At 37.6% G+C, this 22353-nt stretch overlaps 1 protein-coding gene across 3 annotated transcripts in view; it reads left to right on the top strand.

Annotated features, from left to right (window-relative positions):
• The window catches only part of LOC109810084 (DEAD/DEAH box RNA helicase family protein), a 49524-nt gene that overhangs the window by 19868 nt on the left and 7303 nt on the right, over positions 1-22353 (top strand). Inside the window, exons 11-16 of one of the 3 annotated variants that reach the window (XM_020373464.3) lie at positions 992-1063; positions 1738-1890; positions 1997-2140; positions 3291-3449; positions 20996-21079; positions 21376-21948. In XM_020373464.3, the coding sequence (XP_020229053.2) occupies positions 992-1063; positions 1738-1890; positions 1997-2140; positions 3291-3449; positions 20996-21079; positions 21376-21948 (1185 nt within the window). Of the gene's footprint in view, positions 1-991; positions 1064-1737; positions 1891-1996; positions 2141-3290; positions 3450-20995; positions 21100-21372; positions 21949-22353 lie in introns of those variants that run through there. The other 2 variants (XM_020373463.3, XM_020373465.3) reach the window with 2 other exon arrangements.

Raw genomic sequence — 22353 nt, 5'->3', positions numbered from 1 at the left:
GCTCCTCAAGCATGCAAACGCCAATTCAATTTAACATTTTTCACCTACTTTCAAGGTGTGGAAACGTTGACCTCCAAGTCAAAACTCCAATCTTTCAAGATGATCTTCATGATTCAACTACAAACTGGTATTTTCAGATTAAAGAATATGAATAAGAAATTAGTAGAAGATTACAGTGAGATTGAATGATAAAAGGTTCTCCTAAGAAAGAAAATACAACAAAAGAGGGAAAAAGAAAATCAATGAATCATAGAAGCTCAATCCCCAAACATCTTTAGTTAGTGAAATCCCCCTTAAGGGACGACTTCTACACCAAGTAGAATCTAAGCATCTGCCTTACTAGGACATAAAGGGAGCATACTTTGATTTTTCTAGAATGGAAAGTCTATGTTTTTCTTTTGAACTAATGCATTATCTTTTTATTTCCATTTTGGCTCAGCTTTGATAAACTTAACAAATACTTACAAGAGAAAGAAAATAAATGAATTAAGGTAAAATGAATATGAATCAAACTTTTCTCACAAGTTAAAATCAACACATGATTCTCAACTCTTTTAGAAGTTCCTCATTTAACTTTTCCACAAGTTAAAATCAATTTATGTATAATTTCATTTTTACTCACGGGGGATGTTTGATTTATTTTACCCTCTTAATTCATTTTACTTTCTTTACCTATAAATGCTTGTTGATCAAATGAAAAAATTAAATTAAATGACAAGGAAGCTTGATTTGAGCTCATTTTGTGATCTTCTTCATTCTTTTCTTAAATCAGTGTACACACTAGAATTGTGGACTCTACATAGTCTTAGCTTATTTTCTTGTAAGTTTGACTTGATTCCTGGTTTGTTCTCTCCAATGTTTATTTTTCACTTGCTATTTTTTCATAAAAGGGTAGTATTCTGTCTAAAGCATTTTTTTTTATTGATGTGCTGTAGTCAATAGACAAGCAGCATGACATGTTCTCATCTGATGTTATCTTGTGACACTTTAGGGTGATGTTGGATGTGGAAAAACTGTTGTAGCTTTTCTTGCATGCATGGAGGTTATTGGCTCTGGCTATCAGGTTGGTCGCCTTTATATTTTGTTTACTTTTTGTTTGTCTTTATTACCTTGACTTCTCATTAGATTCATAAATGTATAGCATATGGTAATGGTGATAATAAAACTATCAACGAACCACTAGGAATTGACCACCCATCGTCCATTCAGACGGTTAAATTACTTTTATGATACAACGAACAACCACAAGACACTTCAATAACCTCAAATACTATTAACCACTTGTGAGGCATATGTAACTATTAGCGCCACAAGTACAGATTGATAATTTAATAAATCACATTCATTTGTTCTTAATAACTTGTGTGATAAAGTTAACCACCATTAAACATTTCAATAACCTCATGACACTATTTACTACATGTGAGACATACTTAACCATTAGTGTCCAAGGTTATCGATAACCATTAGTGTCCAAGGTTATCGATAATGGATAAAGGTCTATGGCTGTGAGCCAAAAATCCATTATAAACATATATTTAACCATAATTGCCACAAGCATAAACCAATAACTGGAAAGAATCACATTAATTTACTTTTAACCACTTGTGAGACAAAGTTAATTATATTTTTGCATGTGGTTAACCACATGTGATGGGTGGACACTGGGTGAATCCCCAGCGATATGAATATTTTTACTCTTTACATTAATATTAGGTTTTCGTGCCTCATGATTAGGCTGCTTTCATGGTTCCAACTGAGTTGCTTGCAATCCAACATTATGAACATTTGCTGAAGTTGCTCGAAAACATGGATGAGGTCACGTGCAAGCCAACTGTTGCTTTACTCACTGGTTCAACTCCACTAAAACAAACACGGATGATTCGTAAGGTATGCTTTATTAAATATTAAGGAATGTCCAAATGATGTGAATGCAGTTATTATTTTCTTGAACCTGCATGGTATTTTTATAATTTTATTTGTTATGGTATTGCAGGGTATCCAGACCGGAGAAATCTCCATGGTGATAGGAACCCACAGTTTGATAGCAGAAAGTGTGGAATTTTTAGCCTTACGTATTGCTGTGGTGGATGAGCAGCATCGCTTTGGTGTGATTCAAAGAGGAAGGTTTAACAGTAAGGTGGTTCACATCTTTTTCTTCAGGATTTAAATATGGTTATATTATGCATGGATAAATGCCCATATTATGATTGTGCCGCTAGATGTGACCTTTTGGACCAATTTTATAATATCTCATGCCATTTTACTGTATTTGTTGTTAGTTTTTTCTCCGGCCTTTATTAGTTATTCTGGTTCAGTCAGTTTACTGAACCTCTATGACATTCAGCTATAAGGAGGCGACTCCTCAATCCTCATTGTAATTCTCTTGAGTTCAGTTGTAGTAATTCAGTTATTTTTCAGTTAAGATTCAGTTAGGAGTTCTCTCTAAATCTGATTTTCAACATACAAAGTTCAATGTGATGTTTACATTGAACAAAGCAATTACAACAGATCATTCCATTCCCCCTGCATATCTAATATGGAGATTCCCTTACATGTATTAAGTATTGGTGTGGCTATATTTCAAAGAAGGATTATAGTAGCAATGTAGCATAATCTAATGGAATGACTACTTCTAGGTTTATGTACGTACATTATTTTGAAGCTTAATATGTGATATAAAAATGTTGGTTTTAGTATTAATAATTACCTAGAATTATTTGTGCAGTTAAGTACAATTATAGATTATTCACATAAGTAGAGTAATCCAAATGACAGAAGACCAACACTGTTAGAATATTTTGAATAAAGGTTATAGTTATACAGATACTTATTTGACACAACAAATAAAGGTAGAATTTAACATACCAAGTGGTCCCCAATTATTATATTTTTCTTAAAAGCAAGTAGATATTAAATTGAGTTAGTAGCTTCCTTTCCAGTGGGTGCTTCATAATGATATTTACCATGGTCTAAAATAACAAATTTTGTAGTCAGTTAAACAATGGAATAACTCTAAAAAAGCTGATTGATAATCAATTGTGAGGCTTCAAAAGAGATATTCAATTGAGTAGATTAGACAAGTTTAGGTAACTAATAACTATGGCAAATTTTATGTTATGTTTTGGTTGAAATTATGTCTAACTTGCCACTGCAAATTGCATCTTTCATATGGCTTATATTTTTTATTCCTGCAATATGCAAATAATGCCTTGATTGCTCTTTTCCCCTTTTCTATCTGAAATTTTTAATAATGTTGTTGTTGTGGTCTCCTAACTTTTCTCTTTTAGTTATACTGTGCATCTTCAAATTCAAACATGGAGGATGCCATTACAGATGATTCTGCAAAGAGTGATGCTTATATGGCTCCACATGTTCTTGCCATGTCTGCTACTCCTATCCCAAGAACACTTGCACTTGCTTTATATGGTGACATGTCATTGACACAGGTACTTAACTTATCCTGTCCCATTATTTTAATGCTAAATATCTTTTGACTCACTCCCTCTAGATGTGTCCTTTTGTCTTAAATATGTCTGAATTTCAATGTGTCTAATTGTGAATTGATTTGTGATTTGCTTGGGAGAAAAATTCTCAACCTTCTAATTTATATTTTACATCAGCATATAGTTAAAGGGGGTCACAACTATTGTGTGAAACTGAGAATAAAAAATTGGGTCAAAGTCAATTTTCCCTATAATCATTAATCATTGGAGTAGGACTGAACCAAGGGTCAGCTTTGAGTCCTTTTCTTTTTACCTTGCTCTTGGTCGGACATGCTCACTGAGAAAATCCAAGAGTTTGTGTTACAATGCATGCTTTTTTTTTTTAGTTGACTTAGTTTTAGTTGGAGAATAGAGGAGTGTGTTTGGCTCATCTCTTTTTGAGCTTATTTTCTCCATAAAAGGAGAAGTTGAGCCAAACACTTTCATGAAGATATCTTAAAAAGATAAGCAAAATATTTTCACAGAACAGAATTTGAAAATAAGTGGCTTATAATTAAGTTGATAGGGGGATTTAAATTTTTTTTTTTTATTACATTGCAGTCCCCTGTTTGAATCCCAGCGTGACCAAAAATATAATCTTTTTAATTTTCCACTGTTTTTCCAATTTGAGTGTTTCATGGGCTTTCACACAGTCCCCTCTTCAATTTTCAATGTGATTAAAAATACCATTTCTTTTTAATTTTTCACTGATTTCCCAATTTTATTTGGTAGAGATAGGAAAGATTACAAAGATGGTAGTAATAAGGATCGCACTTAGGTCCCCATGCTTCTATTATTCCAACCCCTTTCCTCCAACCATTAGGTTAAACCTAGTAGTTACTCATTTCCCAATTTGAATGCATCACTAGCTTTTTCATTAAATAATACTTACATATATTAATTTATTGTAAAGTTTTTAATTTTTTAAAACTATTTATTTATAAATTTTTTTTTATATTTTTTATTTTCTTTACTTGAAATAGAAAAACATTACTGAAATGACTAAATAATATAATTCAAAAAATTTGATATTTTATAATATGCTTTTTATTATTTAAATTTAATTTAGATTTCAGTTTTTTAAAATTTTTAATTTGTAGCTAACTTTTTCATTTTTAATTCCAAATATATATATATATATATTATATTAAATAATTTTTGGGTTATTTTTTGAATGTTATTTAACATATATTGAAATTATTGAATTTTGTTTAAATAATGTTTTTATCTTATGAAAAATATTAGGGAATAATAATATAGCTTTTGTATATATTTTATATTTTGTAATTAGTACTTAAATTTATTTTATTTATAATATATAATAAAATATTTGTGAATGATCTCTAAAATTAATGTTTAATAATTAAAATAATGTTTGACAAGATTTTAATACTTCTATATATTTCTATTATCACTAAAATAAATTTATATTGATTAAAATAATGTTATATAATTGTAATCCAAATTTAATTTTACACAATTTTTTCATTATATCAACATATTATTAGTCTAATACTATTGACTGAGACAAGGTTGTCAATCTCGAGAGTTTACGTAATCTCGTAGAGGCTCCATAAACTCGTATCGTAAACTCGTAAGACATTACTCAATAAAAAAAAATTATAAAATAATTAAAAATAACATAATAATTGAACATTTTAACTCCATATTAAAGAGTAAAATAGCAAATTACATTAATAATAAAATGCTAAAGTTCACACAAATGACAAAACACAAGTTCTTAAAAGTAGACAAATAAAAAACTAAGACATCACATGACTAATATCTTCAAATCTCCATGTCTAATCCTCTAATAATATCATCTCCAACTCCAAGGTCTTCATCATCATTTCCATCATCACCATCAACATTTTCCTTGGATGAATGCTCACTAAGATCATCATCGAAAACCAATTTGTCAAGATGAAATGCATCCAAAGTTGGATTACTTGAGCTTGAACCTCCACCATCCAATTGCACATTAACACCATCACCTCCACCTCCTCCTTCACCTTCACCTTAAGGTTGCTCGACAGCAACATTCTCTTCACCAACATTGTCTTTTTCTTCAACTATCCATTCATCATCTAATTGAATATCATCAAATGGAAGAGTAATTGTTTTCCTTATTACTTTACTTTTTAACTTCAAGTTGTACATGACATACACCAAGTCATTCATTTTTTTTTTTGATGCAAGCAGTTTCTCCTTTTTGTATGAACCTAGAAAATTGAAAACCATAAAAAGGTCATGAACTTCAATTACCATTTCAAATGAGCTCCAATTACGCTCACATCCAGAAGAACTACAAGTCAAGCTTAAAACACGAATGACAAACCTTTTCAATTATTGATAATGATCCCTGAACATCTCCCACCATTCTGCAGGAAGCATTGCCTTCCTACATTCCTTTGCATCATCCAGGCCAAAAAGCCCTCTAGCATGATGAAACTTAAGAAACTGCATCTTAATTTTTGTTCTTGTTGTAGGATCCTTTACCAATCTTTTCATACAATCTAACAACCCATGCTTCACCTCATGATCATCATTTCTAAAATTAGCTTCATAATGTAATTGAGGATTAAGATAATATCCAGTTGCATGCAAAGGCCTATGAAGTTGACTATCCCACCTCTTATCAATAATTTCCCATATAGGTTCATAGCTACACAAATACCAAATGTAGTATATTAGAAATAAATCAAATAACTACACACAAATAACATAATTAAATTTTAAATGAAACAAACTTTAGAAATCTTACCTTTTTTTTTTATATTATTAAAGTTGCTCCGAATCCTTTCTTTTGCACAATCCACCTCCTCATATATAAAACCCATGGCAGGTTTTATATCAGAATCCACCAATTGAAGGACTACCATAAAAGGGGCTGCAACTTTGAGGCAAATGGTTACGTTCTTCCAATATCGACTATCTAAAATTATATTTTCAATTTTTCTTCCCTCTTGTGAAGTTCCAAACTTACTTTTCTTCCACTCTTTAGAGCTAAACATGGTCATCAATGATGCTTTCATTTCATGGAGACAAGATAAAGTCAAATAAGCTGTTGCAAATCTAGTCATACCAGGCCTAATCAAATCTCTTCCTTTTGTAAACTTTTTTAGCATGCTAATGAGCATGCTTCTACCATATATGTATGTAGTGATCCTCCTCCCCTTCTTTACAGTAGTTTGATGAACCTTCAGGTGTTTCTCAAAATCCTCAAATATTAAATCAATGCAATGGGCAGCACATGGGGTCCAATACAAGTTTTGTCGAGTTTGCATCAACAATTCTCCTGCTGCCTTGTAATTTGCAGCATTATCAGTAACCACTTGCACTACATTCTCTTCTCCAACATATGCCACTACGTCATCCAACATCTTAAAAACTTTGTCAGTAGTTTTTGAGATATTAGAAGTATCCAATGAATATAAAAATACAGTACCTTTTGGATTATTCACAAAAAAATTACAAAGAGATCGCCTTTTTCTATCTGTCCACCCATCAGACATAATTGAGCAACTGGTTCTCTTCCACTCCTTACATTCTTCAAGTAATAAATCGGTATTCTGTACTGCTTGTTTCAAGAGCTTCTCTCTAATATCATATGGTAGGATGGAGGTTTATAACCAATTCCATATTTTCCAATCATCTCAAATTTTTGCAAATGCTGGATTTTTAATAACATTGAATGGAATGACACTTGTCTAAAAAAAATTTAGCAACTTGAGCATCAACTTCTTCTTTATATCCCTTTTTCATCATTTGATTTGTAGTTGCTTGAACTCCTCCTCCACTACCAGTAAGAACTTTTCCTTTTCCTTTGGACCACAACATCCTTTGATTATTTGTCTCAAAGGCCACCCCTTGACTTTGTTGTTCCCCAACTTCTTCATCAATACTATTCAATCTTCTTTTCTTCAATGATGCCTCTTTAGCCCCCACAATAATTTTTATCATAAGTAACTTAATTTCTTCAGGCACTAAGGCACAAGGCTTTGAATCTTCTCTAGTCCTTGCAAGATGATGCTTGAATCTAGTAATTCCTCCACTCACAATCTTTGAGCAATAATTACATTTCACTTTTCTTGCATTGCCCTGAACATCTATCCCATGCCGCCACCCAATATCTCACCTGTTTCCTTGGAACATTTCTATTTCTAGCAATAGAGGAGGCTGCTCCTGATCCACTATCAATAAAATTTGACCCAGTCCCAGACATGATTATAGTAGAAAACTAGAAATCACTATAGACAGAATCAGAAACGATAGTTGAAGTCGCAATCAGAAGCAAGTTAACAATAAATCACAAAAAAAATAAAAAATAAAAACCCTAACCGAAGTCGTGGAGAAGCAGAGTCGCAGAGAAGCAAAGTCGCAGAGAAGCAGACTCGCGAAGAAGCAGACTCGTGGAGAAGCAGACTCGCGAAGCCGTGCGACTCGCGGAGGAGAAGATAGGCTCGCGGAGGAGAATGGTGGTTCGTGCACCTTCTAATGCTTGAGGGCCCTAACTCTTCTCAATTAATAGGATACCTCTATCTCTAGCCTTCATCCTAATTATAGGCAATATGCCTTGTTTCTTATTATCTAGTCCTCCTATTAGGAAAAATGTAAGTCCCAAGTCGACTAGAGATTAGACTAACAAATAGTATATAAGTGGAGAACAATTCTTACCTTACAAGCCAGTCTTGTAAGGTTGAGTTAAACCTAATTCCATTTTCCAAGATGGTATAATAGCTATTTTAGAAATATTAAAAAGGGCCACCCACCATAGAGGGTGTATTCTTTCGAATGCTTTCATCTCCTCATTTTTGGCTTGAACCTAGTTCTCATCTTTCAGTGCTTCTTGAATTGATGTGGGTTTTTTGATTGCATCAATAATTGCAATAAAACTTTGATGTTGAACAGAGATATGATTAGTGCATACAAACTGGGAGATTGGATACTTGGCAAATTGTCATTACCTTTTTCAGTCTCAATATTATCCTTAGAAACACTTACCTCCAATTCAAGCATTTCCAACTGCTATGGGACCTGAATGAGTTTCTCTCACCTTTGATATTTCTTTCCAAAGAGCTGATCTTCTATTTGATCCTGATCTTCCTTGTCAATTGAATTTTCTTCAAAATTGGCTCCTTGAGCATCTTGCAAGGAAGGAAAAGCTAATGACCCTGAGACGGACTCGACTTCTAGAACATTCTCCTCTTGAAGTTGAGGGCTAACAAAAAGGATTCTATATTACATGAAAGGTATCATCTATTTAGAGAATGACACAACAACTATGAGGATGATAATACTTGTACGCTTTTTTATTTGAGGGGTAATCGATGAAAACACACTTGACAACTCTAGGGCTTACCATGAGTGGACAAAGGCAACACAACCAAATACACGACATGGTAGACTTGAAATTAATGGAGACTAGGAAGGAAAAAATGACATTTTTATCAAAAGGATTCTTACCATCCAAGACATGAGAAGGTAACCTATTGATGAGGTAGGTGGCAGTTAAGACAGCTTATTCCCAATAAACATTAGGAACAAACATTTGGACAAGGAGAACTCTTACAACTTCAACGAGATTGTTAAGATCCTAGTTTATCTTCTCCTGATTAATAGTTTAGTTCCCTTAGTTAGATTTATCTTAATCCCTAAACTTTAGGGATTGATTCTGTTACATGTCTATTTATTTGATTCTACCCATCAATTCAGAATAATAAGAAATTGTTCAGATTCAAGTTGGTATCAGAGCTTTCTGGTCCAGGAACCCTAATCCAGCACCATCGAGGCATCTAGGGTTTTTTGACTTTTGTCAGCGGTTGTCAGAGTTGACATTGCCTGTGTGTTCAGAGGTCGCTGATCGGCCTCTCATCGCGAGCCACCTCTAGCTGGTGTCTTGCGCAGTTTTTGTCGGAGAAGCTCGCCGGCGTGTGGGGTTCATGCGCCGCCCTTTAGGCCTCCGTTTGCAACGTCGTTTGCTTCGTTGGACTCGTTGGCCCTCCCTCTTCTTGTTTTGACCCTTTTCAGGTTGTGGGTTACACTTTAGGTAGTCTCTTGGTGGTCGTTTGGTTGCTGCCTCAAAATTCCATGGTTGTTTGGTTGCTGTCTCGGAGGTCTTTTGATTACAACTCTTGATTTGGAGGTGTTTTTGCTGTTTTTCTCCTTTTTCTCTTCATGGCAGAGATTCCCAAGGATGGCACACCTTCTAAGGAGAATCCAAAAACTGAATCTTCCAAAAGGGGGCTGGTCTCTATTGCCTATTCCTCATTTTGATCCTGGTGTGCCTCCTACACCTAATACTTTAGAGGCACCATAGATTCCCTCACACTACCAGGGTCACACCACATGTGAGCTCCTGTGGCTAAAATTCTTAATTCAAGAGTTATAGTTTTGCAAGGTTGGTCATATGGAACTAGTTTGTGATAACCAATCAACTTTATACCTCTCCTCTAATCCAGTTTTTCATGAGAGAACAAAGCATATAAAGGTTGATTGCCATTTCATCTTAGAAAAGATCCTCTCTGGTATCATCAAGACCTCCTTAGTTTGCTCCAAGGATCAACTTGCTGATATCTTTACTAAATCTTTACGAGGTCCTAGGATAACATATATATGTAACAAGCTAGATGCATATGATATATATGCTCCAGCTTGAGGGGAAGTGTTAAGATAATTCTATAAGATATAGATAATTCTATAAGATATAGTTTAGATATACTAGTTTATCTTCTGCTAATTAATAGTTTAGTTCCCTTAGTCAGATTTATCTTAATCCCTAAACTTTAGGGATTGATTTTGTTACATGTCTATTTATTTGATTGTACCCATCAATTTAGAATAATAAGAAATTGTTCAGATTCAAGTGAGATAACAATTTTTTCTTTTTGCAACCTCATTTGGTTGGGGTGTATTAACACACTAGTTCATGAATAATGCCATTTTCAGTAACAAACTTTGAGTATCGGAGATTAACATATTCTAGGCAACTAGGCCATTATCTGACCATAGACGTTTGACAAAGTTACCAAACTTGTCTTTCACATGATGGAAACAATTGACAAATATTTCACAAACCTGGGATTTTTGTTTCATAAGATATGTCCATGTTGTGCAGGTACAATCATCAATAAATGTTACAAACCATCTAGATCCAGCAATAGAATCAATAACATTAACTGGTCCCCACACATCAAAATGAATAAGATTAAAGGGATTAACATGTTTATTGTTACTAGGAGAAAATATTGCATGATGGTGTTTAGATACTTGACAATTGACACTCATCAAATGAAAGGACTCAACAAACTCTTTTGTAAACAAATGAGGAAATAAAATACCAAGTAAGCTAAATGGTAGATGCCCAAGTTGCCTACGATGAAGCCAAATTTGGGATGTTGTCCATTTCTTTGAGGTTTTCTATTGACTAGAGGACATCGTCTATCTGATATCACTGTTGAACTCCTTGTGTTGTAAGAAGTATCTCTCTCTTTTCTTTAGCAATTAAAATTGTCCCCTTTATGGCAAGGTCCTGAAAGATACAATTAGCATTAAAAAAGGTTACCGAATAATTCAAATCCTTTGTAAGGTTATGCATAGAAATTAGATTGTTAGACAATTTTGCAACATGAGGAACATCATGTAATCATAGTAGTCAATAGCGGCCGGAGCGGCCGCTATCGCGGCGCTCCGGAGCGGAGCGGCCTCACCCCGCAATCTCGCTACTGTCGCGTGGCGGATTTGTGTAGCGGCCGGAGCGGCCGCGTCGGAGGCGGAGCGGAGCGGCACAAATCGCGGAATCGCGGGCGCGATTTTGACTTACCCTTCATTAAGGGTAAGTCAGTCTTTTCAATGGGGCTTTTTTTGCCCTAAGTCTCCCTTTCCCTCTCGCGATTTCAATTGTCGCAGCCCTCTCTCGTCTCTCCCTCTCAGATTGTTTCTTCTTCTCTGGCGATCGTGCGTGCAGCTCCGACGAACTCCGGCTTTGACGCACCTCCGTCGCCGACGCGCCTTCAGCTCCGACGCACCTCCCGGTCCGACGCGCCTCCAGCTCCGACGTGGCCGCAAGCTCCGACGTGGCCGCAAGCTCCGACGCGCCTCGCTTAGTTCGTCTTCTCCTTCGAGTATTCTCTCCTTTATGTACATTGCAACATAATTTGTTTTTTTATTTTTTATTAAATTATTATTATTTTTTTTAATTTCTGATTAAATTTAATTCAACAAATTTTATTTTTAAATTCTGATTAAATTTAATTCAACAAATTTTATTTTTAGTTTCTGATTAAATTTAATTCAGCAAATTTTATTTTTAATTTCTAATTAAATTTAATTCAGTAAATTTTATTTTTAATTTCTGATTAAATTTAATTCAGCTGATTTTTTTTTTAATTTCTGATTAAATTTAATTCAGAAAATTTTATTTTTAATTTCAGAAAATTGTATTTTTAATTTTTGATTAAATTTAATTTATCAGATTTGTTTTCTGATTAAATATAATTCAACAATTTTTTAAAATTTCTTTTCTACTTTGTTTTGGAGACATTTTATATTATGTATTGTTTGAGTACTATGAACTTTTAATTATTAAAAAGGTTTAATGTATGAATTTAGAGTTATTTTTTTTGTTTTTTTAGCTTTTATATATATATTATTAATTATTTAATATATAAATTAATATTAAAATAGCGGTTATCCCGCTCCGCGTCATCCCGCTATCCCAGTTTTAGGGTCGACCGCTCCGCGCCGCTATCCGGGATTGACTACTATGCATGTAATGATGAGATGACTGTAGTTGGATGATGCCAGTTCCAACAATAGGGACACTATCTCCATTGGCAACTATAATGATTTTCCTGCCAGGTTTGAAAGGTAATTGGGAACCAAGGTGATACTTTTCCTTCAGTCATCACTAAAAAAAAATGCAGCCAAATAAGGCTAGAATGAGCCCCTGCACTAGAATGCATCCAAAGTCCAAACAGCAAAATAACGCAACCAAAGGGTGTAGATCTGGTGCACACCACCGTATATCAAGTGAAACCAACCCTTGAAACGGACTGGGGGCCTCCTGATTACCCTGTCTGTGCAGTCCCCAGTGAGTGGGTTGCACCAGAGAGGGGTGCATGGCATACACGTGCCAGGAAGGGAAGTGGCACCTGGGGCCTAGATCTGCCACAAAACTTCAGGGTTTTGCTGGCAATGAAGGGGCGCTTCTTCAGTCCTTCTGGTCCAAGTTGTCCGGCCACTGGTTCTTAAGGTGGCGGTTTCGGCCACTTATGTTGGCTGGCAGTGGCACACCAGAGAATAACAGCAGAAATCTAGAGCTCCCAAGATCAGGATCTCTGGTACCAACTTAAAAAGAACTTTTAATAATAATAATAATTTCTCATTCAGATTACATTCTCTAATCATGCTTTGATTGAGAAACTATCTCTAAAATCAGAAAACTACGTGATAGGAGACCTGTGGTTAAACAGGTCTACGTTAGGAGGGAAAAGGGGGACAGTTAGTTAATTTTGTAACTAACTGATGACAGTCTGGTAGGGACTGTTAAATTGTATAAATAGGAGGGAATAAGGGAGAAGAAGGGGAGGAAGAAGTATTGTATTTTGGGAGAGATAGGCACTCTCGAATTGCCTGATTCATTGTATTCTTTCTTTCTGTTGTGTTGACAGCAAGAACTCAAGAACAATAATACTACAATCTTTCGTTATTCTCAAATTCTCTCTTAATATCCAGTTGAGACCTATCAACTGGTATCAGAGCAGGTACGAAACAGAGGCGATCAAAGATGGAAAAGAAAATGGATTTTAGGTTGGAACAGGTGGAAAAGGGATTGCAAGACATACAGAAGCGCGCGGTGGAGGAAAGTGAATGGCGGCGTAACATCGAGGGGGCTATGCGCGAAATGTTGGAGCAGTTGAAGGAGATGAGAGTAACCATGGGAAGCAACGGCCGCGAAGGGGACGAAATTCATGGGGACCCAAGAGCGGAAAAGAAAGGGTGGATGTGGCGAAACCTGGAATTGCCGCTGTTCCAGGGGGAGGACGTGTTAGGATGGGTTGGGCAGATGGAGAGATATTTCCGATTGAAGGGGGTATTGGAGGACGAAAAAGTGGAGGTTGCGATGGTGGCGATGCAGGGGAAGGCGTTGACGTGGTTTCAATGGTGGGAAGGCAGAAATCCAAATTCTGCGTGGGTGGGTCTCAAAGGGGCCTTGTTGAGACGGTTTCAGCCTATGAGAGAGAGAGATGAAAGAGAGTTTTAGAGAATTCAGTAAATTGTATTATTGATTGAATGAAAAGATATCTGCAAGGATTACAATAAGCGTATATATAGACATAACCAACTTCTAACTAACTATATCAGTTAACTAACTTCAGTACACTTAATAAAGGTGTTTATTATTCTATTCTCTAATATACCCCCCACAAGCTCAAGGGGGATGAAAGATAGTGGACGAGTCAGTCACATTGAGCTTGGACCTAAGAAACAGGAACCTCTTGGGCGACAGTGCTTTAGTTAAAACATCTGCATATTGATGCTGAGCAGGTATGTGGGAGACAATAAGAGCTTTGCTTAACACCTTCTCTCGAACAAAAAAGATGTCAAGTTCCATATGCTTAGACCTTGAGTGTAGCACAGGATTGTGAGATAAAGAAACAGTACTTTGATTGTCACAAAGTACTTTGGGAGTATTAAATTTGACTTGCAATTCCTTTAGAAGGGATTGAAGCCATAAAACTTCCGTAACAGCTTGAGCCAAGGCTCTGTATTCAGCTTCAGTACTTGATCGTGCAACAAGTAGTTGCTTCTTTGACCACCAAGATACAAGATTAGGACCAAGATAAATGCACGCAGCTGAGGTAGATCGTCTATCATTAGGATCAGCTGCCCAGTCAGCATCAGTGAATGCAGTGAGATTAAAGGAATTAATAGATGTAGCAGGTGTGAACAGCAGACCATGACCAAGAGTGCCTTTGAGATATCGAAGTATCCGTTTAACCACTTTCCAATGCTCCTCCATTGGTAAGCACATAAACTGACTTACTTTATTAACACTAAAAGCAATTTCTGGCCTTGTAATTGTGGCATATTGCAGAGCACCAACAATGGATCTGTATAAGGTTGGATCATCAAATAAAGTGCCATCCTTAGAGAGTTGTTGACCACCAATCATAGGAGTAGATATTCCTTTACAATCCTCCATTTTAACTCGAGTGAGAAGATCCGTAATATATTTGTCTTGAGATAACAACAGTCCACCTTGAGGAGTAGCTTTAACTTCAATACCCAAAAAATAGTCCAAGGAACCAAGATCCTTTAGAGAAAAATTGGCATGAAGCTCATTAACCAATTTTTGCAACAAGTCTGACGAAGTACCTGTAAGAATGATATCATCTACATAGACTAACATGTAGACAGTGGCTGTGGACTGAGAGAGAATAAACAGACTTGGATCACATTTGCTTTTGGTAAAACCCAATTGAAGTAAAACAGAGGTTAGTCTGTCAAACCAAGCATAACCATTCGGAGATCCAAATCCAAAAGAAGTGAAAGGAGAAACATTAGGACCAAATCGTTGATAGCAAGTTGAAGCTTCATGTCCTCTTTTATGACAAATCTGACACTGAATTGATGATCCACGGTTTCTGCCACCACGTGAACCACCACGACCACGTCCTCCATCACGGTTTTGACCAGACAAACCCGTATTGTAGCCACCCTGAGAATCAAAAGCTGGGTTCTGAAACATATTCTGCTGAGAGCTTGGCATTTGGGACTGCTGGAATGCCAGATTCGCACTTGGAGTTCCATTGACAGCTGAGGTAGTTTGAGCCAGATTTATTGTCAAAGGTTCTTGAATTACAGATGTTTTGACTTGTTCCAACCGCGCTTCTTGAGCAAGAATCATGGTTTCAATTTCACCAGGGGAGAGGGCATCATCACGACTGACAAACGCTGTGATTGTGGAGATTAACGAATCATAGTCACTTGGAAGACCTCCAAGAATGCATTCAGCATGCTCTCTGGAAGAAACAGGACTTCCAATTGAAGCAAGAATTTCAATTATAGTGCTTATTCGAAGGAGATACTCAGAACAGGTCCTGGTGCCTTTCTTGATGGTACGAAGTTCAAGTCGGAGCTGTGTGGCTTTAATTTTGGTGAGAGAGTGAAAATGCTGAAACACCATATCCCAGACCTGGTATGAATGACGACAGGAGACCACTCTTGCTTGGATGGAATCAGACAGGGTAGTCAAAAGCCAAGAGAACAGAAGAGAGTACTTGCGATCCCACGTGGTGTATTCAGGGTTAACATTATTTGCATCACGGTCTTCACTGGTGAGGAATTTCATCGGAATTTTCGGATTAACAACAAACTGCTCAAGGTCATGAGCACGAATTACAGCTGTGACCTGTTGCTGCCAGGTCATGAAATTTTTCTCATCAAGTTTACAAGTTACACTTTGAGAAAAAGTGTGCGAGACAGTTGAGGAAGCCTGAGCAGAAACGGAAGCCATTGAACAAACGAAAACAGAGATGGAGACAAACGCGCAAGATTCTTCAAGAATCAACAAAGAACAGAGACGACGAAGAGAGGAAAAGAGACGCAGCCAAGCGCGACACGATCAAGCAAGAACGGCGCAATCAGGAACAAGGAATCAGCCAAAACACGATGAACGAGCATCAACGAAACGATTCCGAACACAGAAAAAGAGGACGACACAAACGCCCAAGGTTTGCCGTCGGAAACAATGAACTAACAAAAATTGCAATCAATCGCAGTCGTAGCGCGATGCGGAAGCAGGTACGAAGAACAACAAATCGTCGTATGCAAGAAGACTATCCGGACCCTAGCTCACGATGATACCATATGAGAGAGAGAGATGAAAGAGAGTTTTAGAGAATTCAGTAAATTGTATTATTGATTGAATGAAAAGATATCTGCAAGGATTACAATAAGCGTATATATAGACATAACCAACTTCTAACTAACTATATCAGTTAACTAACTTCAGTACACTTAATAAAGGTGTTTATTATTCTATTCTCTAATACAGCCAGAGATGGTACAAAACCCGTATGAGGTATTGTTGGGCCTTAAGCAAGAAGGGAGTGTGGCTGATTACAGGGAAAAATTCGAGGCAAATTCTGGGCCTCTCCGGATCGGGGATACCAATTATTTGAAGGGGATTTTCTTGAATGGTCTCAAGGAGGAGATTAAAGGGGAATTGAGGTTGCATCAACTCAATTCATTAGAAGAAATTATGGATTTGGCCTTGTTGATAGAGTCCCGAAATTCTATTCTCAGGAAAGAAGGGGGTGGATCGTCTGCTACTAATAACAGAGGGGGGTGGAGCAAGAACATTTATGGCAGCCGGAGGGAGGAAGAAAAGAGGAAGCAAGAGGAACCTACGGTGACGAAGGAAGAAGGAAGAAGGAAGAACAAGTTGGCGGCGCATGACAGATGCGGAGTACCAAGACAGGAGGAGAAGAGGGATTTGCTTCCGATGTGAAGAGAAGTATGCACCGGGACATGTGTGCAAAAACAAGCAAATTCGAATAATGCTGTTAGAAGAAGGCGTGGTAGTGGAAGATGAAGAGGAGGAAATCCAATGGAGTGGTAAACCATCCACCACAACATTAGATTTTCGGAGCATGGTGGGAATGACTTCAAAACATTCTTTTAAATGCTGGGGGGAGATAGGTGATAATTCAGTTTTGGTTTTGGTGGATTGTGGGGCTTCCCACAACTTTATTGCTGATTCAGTGGTAAGGAAATTGGGGCTGGAGGTGGAGAGAACTGAACCGTATTGGGTGAAGGTAGGGGATGGGCACAGTGTGAAGGCGCAGGGCATGTGCTCAGGGTTGGAAATGGAGTTACAAGGGGTTCCGTTGAGGCAGAATTTCTATCTGTTCGCTTTGGATGGGGTTGACGTGATTTTAGGAATGGAATGGTTGAGGGGGCTGGGAGAAATTAAGGCTAATTTTGATAAATTAACCTTAAAGGTTAGAGTGGGAGGAGGGGTCTATCTAATCAAGGGGGACTCTTCTTTGAGTGTGTTGGAAGCACCCTTGAAAGGCACCCTCAAGCAACTGAAGGAGGAGGACGAAATCTATTGGGTGGAATGTTGTGTGGCAGAAACGGAGTCAGGGGAGAAGATGAGAGCCATTCCGGACAGTATTCAGAAACTCTTGGAGGAGTTTGAGGAGGTTTTCAGGGAACCCCAGGGACTACCCCCGTCAAGAAGGCAAGACCATGCGATCAATTTGAAGGAGGGAGCGGAGATCCCTAACCTCAGACCATATAGGTATCCATATTATCAAAAAAATGAGATTGAAAAATTGGTGCAGGATATGCTGAGAACCGGAATTATCCGACCTAGCATCAGCCCTTATGCTAGTCCTATAATTTTGGTTAAAAAGAAGGATGGGAGTTGGAGGTTTTGTGTAGATTACAGGGTGCTAAATAAGGTAACCGTCCCAGATAAATTTCCAATTCCAGTTATTGATGAGTTGTTGGATGAACTAACTGGGGCCACTATATTTTCCAAATTGGATTTGAAATCGGGATATCACCAAATTCGGATGAGAGAGGAGGATATTCACAAGACGGCTTTTAGAACGCATGAAGGGCACTATGAATACTTGGTAATGCCTTTCGGCCTTACTAATGCACCCTCAACGTTCCAAGGGCTGATGAACGAAGTATTGAGGCCATTTTTGAGAAAGTTTGTTTTAGTATTTTTCGATGATATATTGGTGTATAGCAGGAATTTGGAAGAGCATCAATACCACTTAAGGCAGGTGCTGAATTTGTTAAAGGAAAATGTGTTGATGGTTAATGGAAAGAAGTGTGAGTTTGCAAGGCCTCAAATGGAGTATTTGGGTCATGTTATTTCGGTCAAGGGGGTGGCAGCTGACCCTTCCAAAGTAGAAGCCATGCTTAAGTGGCCTCAACCTACGAGTCTTAAAGGTTTGAGGGGGTTTCTGGGTCTGACTGGGTATTATAGGCGATTTGTTCGTGGCTATGGGGTGATTTCTCGACCGCTGACTGAATTGTTAAAAAAGGAAGCATTCGTTTGGAGTGGGGAAGCCACCAAGGCTTTCGATGCACTAAAGCAGGCCATGGTCGAATTACCAATTCTGGCCATACCAAATTTTTCCAAACAGTTTGTGGTAGAGTCAGATGCGTCCAGCAAAGGGATTGGGGCAGTGCTGCTTCAAGAGGGCAGACCTTTAGCCTTCATGAGCAAGGCACTTTCTGAAAAGGCCCAGAGCAAGTCAGTTTATGAAAGGGAACTGATGGCGATTGTGGTGGCAGTTCAGAAATGGAGGCATTATTTGATGGGAAGGAAGTTCACTATAAAGACTGATCAGAGGAGCCTTAAGTTTCTTACAGAGCAGAGGTTATTGGGAGAAGAGCATCACAAGTGGACGACCAAGTTATTGGGATTTGATTTCGAAATCCAATACAAACCAGGTTATGAGAATAAGGCGGCTGATGGGCTCTCAAGGCAGATGATGTATGCTGCCATATCAAGAGTGGAAATGGAGGAGTGGCGGAAATGGGAAGAGGAGTTCTTGGGGGATGCTGAAATGCAAGCATTAATACAGAAATTGGTCACAGACCCGGATACGAAAAAAGGGTATGAATTGAAGGAGGGAAAATTATTCTTCAAAGGCAAATTGGTTTTACCCCGACATTCGAGCAGGATTCCTCTTATCATCCAGGAGTTCCATGCTTCAGCGATGGGGGGCATGCTGGAGTCTTCAGGACTTTCAAGAGAGTATCGGCTGCATTTTTCTGGAGGGGAATGAAGAAGGATATTGCCAAATTCGTAACTGAATGCCACGTTTGCCAAATTAATAAGTATCAGACGTTAGCGCCAGGGGGATTGCTGCAACCATTACCGATTCCGACACAAATATGGACTGACATATCCATGGATTTCATTGGTGGACTCCCAAGAGCTTTAGGCAAGGATACCATTTTGGTGGTAGTAGACAGATTGTCCAAGTACGCTCATTTTTTACCCCTATCACACCCTTTTTCGGCACAAGAGGTGGCTCAAGTGTTCATTCAGGAAGTGGTGAGACTACATGGATTTCCGGAATCCATTGTAACGGACAGGGACAGATTGTTTTTGAGTCAGTTTTGGTCGGAGTTGTTTAAATCAGCAGGTACGAAATTGAAATATTCTTCTGCATATCACCCCCAGTCGGATGGACAGACAGAAGTGGTGAATAGGTGTTTGGAGGATTACTTGAGGTGTTTTGTAGGGGATAAACCCAAGCAATGGCCTAGATGGTTAGCTTGGGCAGAATTTTGTTTTAACACTCATTATAATCAGTCTTCGGGTATGACCCCATTCAAGGCTGTGTATGGAAGGGATCCTCCTACGATTTTCAAAGCTCAAACTTTTCCTTCCAAGGTGGAAACTGTGAATGTAATGGCAGAAGAGAGAGACGGAATTTTGGAAGAGTTGAAAGCTAACATTGGAAAGGCGCAGCATAGGATGAAACAACAAGCAGATAAGAAAAGAAGAGATGTGAAATTTGAGGTGGGGAACTGGGTTTATCTGAAGGGCCAACCGTATAGGCTCAAATCGCTGGCGAAGAGGAGAAATGAGAAATTGAGTCCTAGATACTATGGTCCTTTTCAGGTAGTGGCTAAGGTGGGTGAGGTGGCTTACAAGTTGCAGTTACCAGAAAACAGCAGAATTCACTCAGTCTTTCATGTCAGCAAATTGAAGAAGGCAGTTCCACTAGAAAAACAAGTGCAGTCCCTTCCGGAAGACATTTCTGCAGACTGGGAATTGCAGCCACAGCCGGCGGAACTTTTGTCTTACAGGTACAACAGAACAGGAGAGTTAGAGGTGCTTATCCAATGGCACAACCTACCAGATTGTGAAAACTCGTGGGAGACAGCAACCAAGATGCAGATTGCATTTCCACAATTCCACCTTGAGGACAAGGTGATTGCTAGAGGGGGGAGTATTGATAGGAGACCTGTGGTTAAACAGGTCTACGTTAGGAGGGAAAAGGGGGACAGTTAGTTAATTTTGTAACTAACTGATGACAGTCTGGTAGGGACTGTTAAATTGTATAAATAGGAGGGAATAAGGGAGAAGAAGGGGAGGAAGAAGTATTGTATTTTGGGAGAGATAGGCACTCTCGAATTGCCTGATTCATTGTATTCTTTCTTTCTGTTGTGTTGACAGCAAGAACTCAAGAACAATAATACTACAATCTTTCGTTATTCTCAAATTCTCTCTTAATATCCAGTTGAGACCTATCACTACGACTTAAAAGATAAAAGATAAAAAAGAAAAATTAAAGATAATGATAAATCACTAAGATATTCTGTTATTTTTAACAATATCTCCTAATATCTTTCTCTAATTACAACATATATTTTATGTTGTCTGTTTCACTTCGGTTTGTTTTGACCAATTTAAAATCATTTGTTGTTGCAAATGCTTTCTTCTTTGCCATGTCCCATCACAGATAACTGACTTACCTCCCGGAAGAATTCCTGTTCAAACATTTACCATTGAAGGAAATGACAAAGGATTTGAGGATGTCTACAAGGTGACAGTAATTCTTAAAATGTACTTCTTTATGTCTTTATCAATCTTTTTTCGACAGTCTTTTGCCTTCCTGTTTTTTAAGTAATTGGTAATTTCATAATTTAGGCATTGAAATCTAGATGATGGGCTTAAATATGCCTCTTTATGACGTGCTATTTGCATCTGCCTCTTTGAAGAAGATCAAACATTTCTATCTCAATAGCTCACATGATTATTTTTTTTCTTTTTTTCTTTCAACTGTTTGAAGTCAATGAATTTACTTTTGCTATCATGAATTCACTTTCTGATGTATAGCAGATGATGCTGGATGAATTGGAAGATGGGGGAAAAGTTTATCTTGTCTTCCCAATTATTGAACTTTCTGAGCAACTACCCCAGCTTCATGCTGCCTCTGCAGATCTTGAAGTTATATCACAACGGTTTCAAGGATATAATTGTGGCTTATTACATGGAAAAATGAAAAGTGATGAAAAAGAAGAAACATTAAGAAAGTTTAGAACTGGAGAAATACATATACTTCTTGCCACTCAAGTAATTGAGATTGGTGTTGATGTTCCAGATGCATCTATGATGGTTGTGTTGAACTCTGAGAGGTTTGGAATTGCTCAACTGCACCAACTTAGAGGAAGAGTTGGACGTGGCACAAGGCCATCAAAATGTATACTAGTAGCATCAACTGCCAGTAGCCTGAATCGATTGAAAGTACTAGAACAATCATCAGATGGGTTCTATCTCGCCAATATGGACCTTTTATTGCGGGGACCTGGTGACTTGCTTGGGAAGAAACAATCGGGACATCTTCCAGAGTTTCCTGTTGCCAGATTGGAAGTTGATGGAAACATTTTACAAGATGCACATGTTGCTGCACTGGTAATTGTTGTTGAATAACACCCTCTAATAGTTATCCAGTTAGTCATGTGTTATATATTGATTGTTTATATGATAGTGATTTGTTACTTTTAACGTCATGGCTGTCCATACAGTTAATTAATAATCGGCTTAACAGTGTATTTGGTTCAACTTATTTTGAAGAAAAATAATCACTTATTTTTGTCAGCACCTCGAGAGTTTTTGAAAATAACAGCTATTATATATCCTAAAAGTGTTATACCAAGTGCTAAATATCATAAATTTTCATGGTATTATTATGCATTCTATTTGGCTTTTGATTTTTGGGTTGTTATTGTTTACACTTATGATTATTTTATGATACCTTCAAACCCTCCCAAAGGGTAACTAGTGGGGGATGGTGAGGATCCATACTATTTTTGTCCA

This window comes from Cajanus cajan, chromosome 11 (genome assembly GCF_000230855.2).
Source record: "Cajanus cajan strain Asha chromosome 11, NIPB_CcT2T_4, whole genome shotgun sequence".
Classification (NCBI taxonomy): domain Eukaryota; kingdom Viridiplantae; phylum Streptophyta; class Magnoliopsida; order Fabales; family Fabaceae; genus Cajanus; species Cajanus cajan.
This window is presented reverse-complemented; position numbering and strand designations above follow the sequence as displayed.